General features: G+C 52.6%; 1 protein-coding gene across 1 annotated transcript; it reads left to right on the top strand.

The window, feature by feature from the left end:
- Positions 1-5,496: 5,496 nt before the first annotated feature.
- On the top strand, positions 5,497-6,340 carry LOC123054770 (MEIOTIC F-BOX protein MOF-like). The gene has a single exon (XM_044478616.1). The coding sequence runs from the start codon at positions 5,509-5,511 to the stop codon at positions 6,319-6,321; it is 813 nt and encodes a 270-aa protein (XP_044334551.1). The 5' UTR covers positions 5,497-5,508; the 3' UTR covers positions 6,322-6,340.
- The last annotated feature ends 3,470 nt before the right edge of the window (positions 6,341-9,810 follow it).

Genomic DNA, 9,810 nt, shown 5'->3' with positions numbered 1-9,810 from the left:
TACCGGGCCGAACTTGACGTATAACCTGGGCCGTTACTGGGTAGTATTTTCTGTGGGCTTGGTCCATATATATCCAGCCACAAAGTAAGTGAGATTGAGTAAAGTGGACTCGTCCTTTGCTGGTAAACAACCACCAGAGAAGGTCAAGCTTCGGACCCTCCTCTCGCAACCGCGTCGCCCTCCCGCGGGCGACCGGCCGCGCGTCAGGCCTCCTCCCTCCAGGCCCTCCCTCCCACCTCCCTTCCCGCTGCCGTCGTCGGCGCCCGCGGCCGGCTTGGCCCCGGGGCTGCTGGTGGCGGCGGCCTCCTGGCCCTTCCCCTCCCGGTCGCTCTCCAGCGTGGGTGGAGCTGCTCCGGGGGGTGCATTTAGGCGGCGGCGGTCTGGCGTGGCGGCGGGGTTCCGTGGCGCATGCAAGCAAGCAGCTGGGAGGCGGGGCGGCGCGGCGGCGGGATCTGGCGTCGCCCGCTCGGCCCAGATCTGGGCCCTTCGGGCCTCATCTGGGCCTGGGCGGGCCGGCGGCGGGGATGGTCTCCGGCGTGGCTTCTGGGAGGCGGGGGAGATGCGACGAGCGGCTGGGTGCCGGCGACGACGACGCCGGCCTGCTGCATCGCGGCCAGCGGGGGTTAACGGGCCCGCTTCGGGCCTGGCTGGGCTAGGGGTGGCCCGGCATGCCCCGCTGCCGCGTCCGAACGGCTACCGCGACGGTGCCGGAGGCACGGGCCTCCCGCACGACGGCGGTGGAGGTGGTTCCCTCCCGCTCGGCGTCGGTGTTGCTGCTCCCGTCGTGGTGAGCTTCTCTCCGGTCCTCTTGGCCTCGTGGTAGTGTTCGTAGTGAGGCGGCGTGGGTGGCGGCGCTACTGCGTTGGCGCATGGTGATGGGCGACGGTTTGGCGGGTCGGTTCCGTCCGGTTGGGCGGTTGGGGTTGGAATGCGGGAGAAATCCCTGCCGGCTTCGGCCCCGGCGCGGTGACACCTGCGGGTGCCACCATTCCTTCCTGGAGGGTGCCGGTGGTATCCCCCCCCCCACCTCCCTCCGCGTGCCCGGGGAAACCTGAGGACTCGTCCGGACAGCAGCGTCGTCGGCGTCGCATCCCTTCTTGGAGGTGCTGCTTGGTACGCGGCGGATCGGAGCCTCGGTCTGTGGTGATTTGTCTCCGGTGGGCGCCGCAGTGGCGGGTCATCCGCGCTTTGCCTAGCTGCCGTGGTTGGCATTTGTTTCTTCTTCTTTTTCTTGGTGTGTTGTGCTGCTCGCCACAGCGTTATCTGTACTCAATGTTGGTTGGGGAAAAACCCTTTTTCGGTATATATCCAGCCAGGCGCCGGCCTGCTACTAGTGGGGTAAGCTGTACCTGGAAACTTTAGCAGTTTCTCTAAAGTGGCTAGGCCAAACCCACGAGATGTATTCCACTGTGTGAATTTTGATCAATAAAACTTTGTTTACCCCTTAAAAAAGGCAGTTTCTTAAAAAAAACCTAGAAACTTTAGCCCCACATCGCCAGTCTCATTAATTCAAAAATTGATTAAAGGAATAAAGGTAATAAGAAAATAAGAAAACATTTAAAAAACACAGTTTTTTTAAAACGTTATTTCTAAAATCATCGATCTTTCTATAAAAAGTTGAAAGGTAGCTTGGATATAGTTTTAAATGCATCTACTCTGGACTAATATAGTTTTAAGTGATCTTCCGCTTTGATATGAAATTGCATATTTATTTGTGCTATGCTATAATGTATACATTTACAAAGGAAACTGATGATATTCCTACCAGAGTATTTTGGGTATAATATTGTACGGAAAGTGGCTACTTTCTAGTTCTAGTACATATCCCTGGCATATCTTCTCTACTTTGAAACCGAAGCTTTGTAGCGGCTACAATAGCAGCTCTATAGTGTTGTTCTTGTGCCCACTACCCACCAGGGCGCGCCTGGGCCTTCTGGCGCGCCCTGGTGCTAGTGGGCCCCACGGGCCTCCTCCCGTGCACTTCTTTGGCTCCCTATCCAAAAAAAATCTTCAAAAAGATTCGTGGCATTTGGACTTCGTTTGGTATTGATATTCTGCAAAGTAAAAAACAAGCAGAAAACAGCAATTGTCACTGGGCACTATGTCAATAGGGTAGTCCCAAAAAACGATATAAAATTGCTAGTAAATGAATATAAAACATCCAAGATTGATAATATAACAACATGAAACAATTAAAAATTATAGATACATTGGAAGCGTATCATTCACCAACACCACCTTTTTGAATGAAGGAGTCCACTTGTTTCGTATAGGCCTCGTCGAACCCCTTCATGAGTAAGGCCTATTGGAGGAAGGGCCATTTGACCTTATTATATGCTTTCTCGAAATCCACTTTGAAGATAACCCCGTCCAATCTCTTCGAATGGATTTCGTGTAGAGTTTCATGTAAGACAACAACCCCTTCTAGGATGTGTCTCCCTGGCATGAAAGCAGTCTGAGTTTGGTTGCACCATCGAATGGGCAATCCGCGTCAACCTATTCATGCCAACCTTGGTGAAGATTTTGAAACTCACATTGAGTAGACGTATCGGCCTGAACTGCCAATGCGCACATCCTCCTCCTTCTTTGGCAACAACGTTATTGTTCCAAAGTTTGGGTGAAAAGGTTGTAGATGTTCGTTGAACAAGTCATGGAACATAGACATAAGATCTCCCTTAATGATATGCCAACATTTCTTGTAAAACTCTGCTTGAAATCCATTAGGTCTAGGAGACTTATTCTGTTTCATTTGTGTTACCGCGTCAAACACCTCTTTCTCAGTAAACGCGGCAGACAAAATCTCATTTTCGTCTGTGTTGAGCTGAGGTATGTCCCCAACTACGAGCTCATCAAGCGACACAAAATTATCTTCGGGGGCCCTAAAAAGTTTCTTATAGTAATTGGAGATGTACAACTTTAGGTTCTCATGCCCTACAATCGTACCCTGATGAGCCAATATCATGTTCATCTATCAAGGATGTATGTGTGTCATGTCTTCCATTGTACGTACATATGTAAATTTTGTGATGATGACCGAGGAAGCTGTTTCATTTGACAAAAAACAAATATGAACACAATTTTGGTTACATTTTTACGAGTGTTGATCAACTTCTTCATGTATTGCAACTGCACCCATCATTTTACCATTTTAATAATTAATACAATATCAGTTGAGCCATCTCTTTTTAAGTCATGAAAACTTAATTGAAATAAATCAATTGCAAACTTCAATGATTCAATTTTCCATTGTGAAATAAATATTTACATATGTACGGAGTCAGTAATACCAATGTGTTGGGAGTCATTTATATTTTTACTATCGCACAAATATTTTGTAATAGAGTCAGTAATACCAATTTCATGTAATAAATTAATGTTGGTAAAATGCTTCCATAGTGATTGTCAAACTTACAAACATTTGACTGGCCAAACTGTAAAACAGCTTACAGTTTCGAGCAGAAGACCAACTCATTTATAATCTATATAAACAATGACCTTTGTATTGCTTCTGTTCTTTACATCTCCTTTGCGTATTGCTTCTATGCGTGTAGAAGCTACTCCCTCCGTCCAAAAATTCTTGTCTTAGATTTGTCTAAATACGGATGTATCAAGTCACGTTTTCGTATTAGGTACATCCGTATCTAGACAAATCTAAGACAAGAATTTTGGGACGGAGGGAGTACAATTTTTTTGGCAAAACATAACATGGCACGAAACTAATCATGTCACGGCAAGATTATTTTGAGATTACGTGACGTAAGATCACTACAGGAAAATCTTTTCTACATCGGCCACTACCCAGCTATCAATCTCATTCTTGAGCTTAGACTGCAACTCGAACGTCCCCTTCACGAGGACGACGCACATCCTCTCAAGCACAAGCGCGTTGCGGAACAACAGCCTGGCCATCATCCTTTGTGTTTCGTCGCCCACGTAGTGCACCATGTTGATCTCATTCACTCGGTGCCGCAGACACGGCATTGAGAAGCTTGCCTCATCAGGAACCGTGAACTCGTCGGGAGCTACAAACAAATCATCGCTCTCTCCATCCTTCTCCTTCTCCACAACATCATCCTCATACTCCTCGCCCATGGTGCCATATTGATCTTGGGTGTCCTTAACGCGCTCTTCCATGCACAGCGACAGAATCTCCAGGTTTGGGGTCTGCTCCAGGATTCTACCCACTGAGACGACAATGCCGCAACTATCAAGGGGCCCTTGCAGCACGAGCCGCGTCAGGCTAGAGAACGAGGGGAACCCCAAGAAGAACATGCTCTCTAGGCTTCGGTTGTGCAAATGCAGGTACTTGGCATCAGATATTTTCTCCATAAACCCTCTGAACCTGGTAAACTCCGCCTCCTGAGAGAGCGCTATGCAGAAGTCGACCGTGCACGAAGGGACTCCCCGCAAGCCGTGCAAGGACAAGAGCGACTCTGCGGGCACCGTGCCACAGTAGTCCAGCGACCTCAGCTCCGACGCGTCGATGTCAACAGACTTCAAGTTGTGACAGCAGCGAAGGGCGAATCTGCGGAGGCGTTTGTCGAGGACGGATACTCTCTTGAGGCGGTAGATAGCTTCCAGCGTCAGGTCGATGAGGCGGGGGCAGCTGGAGATCAGCCGCTGGATGCTTCTCCCGCCGTCGTAGTGGGGAGCCGTGATGCTCAAAGTCTCGAGGAGCGGCAGGTTGACGGCCGCCGGCAGTTTCAGCCGGCAAGAGGCGACACATAGCGTCCGTATGACCGTGCAGGTGAAGAGCCTTCTTGGGAGCACATATGTCCACAGCCTACTCATCTTGTCACACTCGTCCTCCTGGTCGGAGTTGTCGGTGCCGCTGTCCACCACCCCTTCCTCACGGCCGTCATGGTCGTGGTTGCCCTCGTTATCTTTGCGGCGACAGATATCGCCGATCTGGAAGCCCAGGTCGAGGTGGAGCTCCTGGTTGCTATGCCGCAGCACGTAGGAGAGCCACTGGTCGACGTGGACGAAGTCCCAGTGGTGGCAGCTGTCGAAGGCGAAGCGGAGGCTGCGCAGCGGCACGTGCTGCCCGGCGGTCCGGCGGCGGCAGAGGAGCGCGGAGCAGACGTCGTCAAGGAGCACCGCGCTGCCGCTCTTCTTCTCCTCGGCCTCGTAGCAGTCGGAGCTCCAGTCGTCGGCCCTCTCGCCCTGACTCTCAGCGAACGAGATGGTGTGCACGTTGCAGAAGATGTCGCGCCACCGCCGGGACAGCCCGGCGGCGCGGCCGGCCTCCTTGTTCGGGAGGAAGGAGAGGACGTGGCCCAGCAGGAAGTCCGGGAGGTCGCTCAGGCGATCCCTGCTCCCCGGCGCCGGCGGCGTTGACGAAGCCATATCGATCTTGCCGCAGGGTTGTTTGGATCCGATCCTGCCGCAGGGTTGTTTGGATCCGATCCGGCAATCTAGCCGTCGATCTGGGGTGGCATGCAGTCCAACTATATATAACGACGGTTTCTCCAGGGTTTAGGTGCGTGGACCCTAGTCTTGTGACCGACTATGATCTCCAGCGACGGAGTAGATTACAACTCGGTTAAGAGGTCGAGGAGGGATCGGAAGTCGGAAGCGCGACATAAAAGCGCACGGGCCGCTTCTGATCTTCTTGATCGAATCTCGACGGCGACGATGGCGCCGTCGCACAGCGAGGGGCAAGACAGGCTGAGCGCTCTCCCCGACAAGGTGCTGCAGCGCGTCCTCTGCCACCTCCGGTCCGACGAGGCCGTGCGCACGAGCGCGCTCTCCCGCCGGTGGCGCGACGTCCACGAGGCCGTCCCCGTCATCGACCTCGTCGACACCAAGACGGGCGACCGGGACTACGAGAGACTCAAGATCTGCTTCGACCAAAAGGTGGCGTGCGCGATCCTCAGCAAGGGAGCGGAGACGCCGATCCGCGCCCTCCGTCTCAGCGGCGTCCTAAACCCCCCGCGCGACCAGCTCGACCAGTGGATCGCCTCCGCCGTCACCTCCGGCGTGGAGGACCTCGACGTCAAGCTCAGGTACAAGAGTAGTTACTGGGAACCCCGCACGCAGCCGCTCTGCCCGTTACGCGAATTCGAGCGAAGCGACAGTAAGGTGTACGCCAAGACCCAGCGTATGATCTTCCGCTGCCGCACGCCGCCGCCTGCGCCTGACGAGCTGGACACTCGACCTGCCGGGGAGCGTCGACATGGCGTCGCTGGAGACGCTCTCCCTCGGGAGGATCGTGGACGGAGGCGGGATGCTGCAGCGGCTGCTCTCGAGCTGCCTGCGCCTTGCCAGCCTGACGCTGGAGGAGTGCCCGAACATCAAGGAGATCACGGTGGCCAGCCCTGACTTGCGCAGCTTCGCCATGATCTGCTGCCACAATGCCACGGGCGTCGAGCTGCACACCACCTGCCTGAACTCGCTGCACTACAGAGGCGGCCTCCCTCCTCGCGGGTCGTCATTTATCACGGTCCCAAACTTCTTGGCAGTCATGGCGGTAAGGATTGGAATCTGCGAAGACCTCTCCAGCAAAGGACCGTCGGAAGTTGCTCCGGTCATGACGCTCATCAGCGGGTGCAGACGCCTGAGATATATTGAACTTTCCTTGCACCCATCCATGGCCTACTACAGCAGCCTGCTCACAAGAGTCTTGCGTGGACTAAACAACCTCACCGAGCTGAGCCTCCAGGGCAGATTGCCCACTGATCATGCTGTCCGGTCGGTCACCGCCTTGCTTCTCAACGCCAAGAACCTGCAAGTGCTGTCGCTGTTCCTTCTGGGTCCATATGATAAGATGGCATACGATTTGTCTGATGATGAATCAGAGACTGATCTGTCAGACACCGATTCAGATGGCGAATATGGTACCTATCCGGATGGCAAAACAGATGCCAATATAGATGACGAAACATATACCGATCAAGATGCTGAAACAGAGACCGAGTCAGGTGGTGAATCAGAGATCGAGCCAGATAACGAGGCAGATGGTGAACCAGAGACTGAGCCAGATGGCGAACTAGATATGGAGCCCAAGGACAATGCCATCAACAATGGCGTCAGGGATAGTACCTTGATACCCCTCAGTCTGTGGCATATGGACGTCAGATGCTTGGATCGCAGTCTGAGAAGAATCAAAATTGCCAACTACAGAGGACTGCCTCTCGAAAAGATGCTTGCAAACTTTCTGCTTTCCAAGGCTGCAGTGTTGGAGGAATTCTCAGTTACGTTAGGAGCTTGGCTTGATCCACAGGAGGATAATAAAATGGAAAACGTTTCTAATCATCCGGCTGATTTCAGCCAGGCGTAAGCCGCCTCCGCAAGCTGCCACGTGTCTGTGATTCCGGCTGATTCCACGCTCGTTCATTGTGTCCCACGACTGCGTGCCCATGTGAGACCGTTGCTGCTATTGTTTTTTCCTTTCGAGAGAATCTGTTGCTACTGCTTACTGTTTAACTCCTGCACCCGCATGCGCCTACACCGCTACTGCTGTTACTTTCTCTCATCTGCACTTCACTGCCATGGGCGTCAGCCATTTTCCTTTACTGAGTTGACCGCATGACTCTACATGCTGCATGCATTAACCGTCTGAAGAAGCGAGCTCTACATAGATTAGCACTGACCATTCTGTTGTCCATTACTCCCGCAAATGAAAAGTTCACAATGCAATCAAGGCCAACATAGTGTCTGATGCAATTATAGTCCGTGCTGTAAAGTGTTTTCTTCGTGTGATATAAGTGTTTGGCTGGCCTGTTTTATTTTTGTGTGAAAAAGCTTACATAACTGTAATATATTTTTAATTGATATTTTCCAACGATCAAAATATATATTTGCTACATAAAAAAGTCAGTAGCGCGGACGCTAGAAGGATGGGTGACGCTACTGCATACACTCTACGTATAAGACTAACCAGTTGTAAAACAGACGCGTGGTGTTGGGTGGTCGATCGGTGCTGCTGCAAACTGGACATGCAATGCTACAAGTCGACTCGCCACTAGCTTTTCTGGCGCGCGCTATTTCGTTGTCCGACTGACACGCGGATGTCTCCAGAACTACTATTGGAAGACGCGCGCTACAGTCGTCTGATTTGGATGCGTTGGCCATTTAGCTGGGGCCACCATTTGCATCATGACTCATGTTGCACTCGCCATTTGCAACATGACCTATGTTGCACTCAGGAGGTTCTGCTAGGCCGGCATTGCAAACACTCATCGCCACACAACATCGCAATGTTGCAGCCATCGCAACATGTCCCTCGTTGCAATCACAGCCTTTCCCAAATTGCAGCCATCGTGGCACAACATCGCCAATGTTGCGTCCATCGCAACAGGTTCCATGTTGCAATCACAACTTGTCTCAAGTTACACTTGTTGCTGCACAACATCACCCATGTTGCGGTCGCAATATCAAGAGGTTCCAGCCGTCGCAGCATGTCCCACATTGCAGTTGCTATGATGGAGCATTGTCGGACCGCCGGAGCATCACCGGTTCTACGATGGAGCATTGTCGGACCGTCGAAAACATCACCCGTGTTGCAATGGAGCTTTGTGGAGCATCACCCATACTGCTACGGAGCATCTCGACCGTCGGGGCATCACCTTTGCTTCGATCGAGCATCATCAGAGCCGCCGAAACATCGTTGTTGCTGCAATGAAGCTTCGCGGAGCATTACTGGTGCTATTATGGAGCATTGCTGGGTTGTCGGAGCCTCAGTGGTGCTATGATGAGCATCATCGGGCCGTCGGAACATCGTCTTTGCTACAATGGAGCTTTGTGGAGTATCGCCGGTGCTGTTATGGAGCGTTGTCGGGGCCGCGGGAACATGGCCATTGCTACAATAGCATCACGGGGCTGCCGGAGTATCGTCGGGTCATCTAAGGATCACCGGTGCTACGATGAGCATCATCGGGGCCGCGGGAACATCGTTGTTGCTACATCGGTGCTGCGATGGAGCATCGCTGGGCCGCCGGAGTATCGTCGGGGTCATCGGAGGATCACCGATGCTAGGATGAGCATCGTCGGGGCCACCGAAACATCGTCGTTGATACAATGGAGCGCGTCGGTGCTGCGATGGAGCATCACCGGCCCGCCGGAAACATCCTCGGTGTCGCGATGAAGCAACCATCGGACCGCTGAAACATCAACGGCGCTGCGAAGGAGCATCACTGGCGCTATGATGGAGCATATCGTCGGGCCGCCGAAACATTGCCGGTACTGCAACGGAACATGGCTGAGCCGTTGGAGCATTGTCGGGCCGCTGAAACATTGACGGTACTGCAATGGAGCATGGCTGAACCGCCGGAGCATCACCGGCACTGCAATGGAGCATAGCCGAGTCGCCAGAGCATCGCCGGTGCAGCAACGGAGCATCAATGGTGCTTGAAAGGATGGTCGCACGAGGGGCGTTACTTCAACCCAAGAGCTCATCGGCGCTGTTGCCGTGGCTGATATATGGCAAGCTCGCCGGCCATTTTGCTGTAAGGTGACCGGCCATATGGCTTGCTGATATATGGAGCATCATCGTGGGACACAATGCTGATGCTCTCGTTAGAGTATGCTCGTGCGGGGCGTTGGTTTTTTTTCTTTTGACGGGTGCGGGGATTCACGTTTGAAAGAACATGCGGTGCCCCCATGTTTGGTTTTGGTAATTGATGACAATCTCTATGGACTAATGGTTGCCTTGAGTTATATTTGAAGGATTTGTCCATAGGCATTTCTTGAAGTCCATGTGTTGGTTTCAAGGAGTTTATGTAGTGACCAAGGTGTTATTAAGGAATTATCCAAAGATTGGTCATGTGAGAGTAGAGCTTATTGCAAGCATGTCTTGAAGAAGAAGATTGT

The sequence above is a fragment of the Triticum aestivum genome, chromosome 2D, assembly GCF_018294505.1.
Source record: "Triticum aestivum cultivar Chinese Spring chromosome 2D, IWGSC CS RefSeq v2.1, whole genome shotgun sequence".
NCBI lineage: Eukaryota > Viridiplantae > Streptophyta > Magnoliopsida > Poales > Poaceae > Triticum > Triticum aestivum.
The sequence above is the reverse complement of the archived record's forward strand: the minus strand, read 5'-3'. Positions and strand labels throughout refer to the sequence as shown.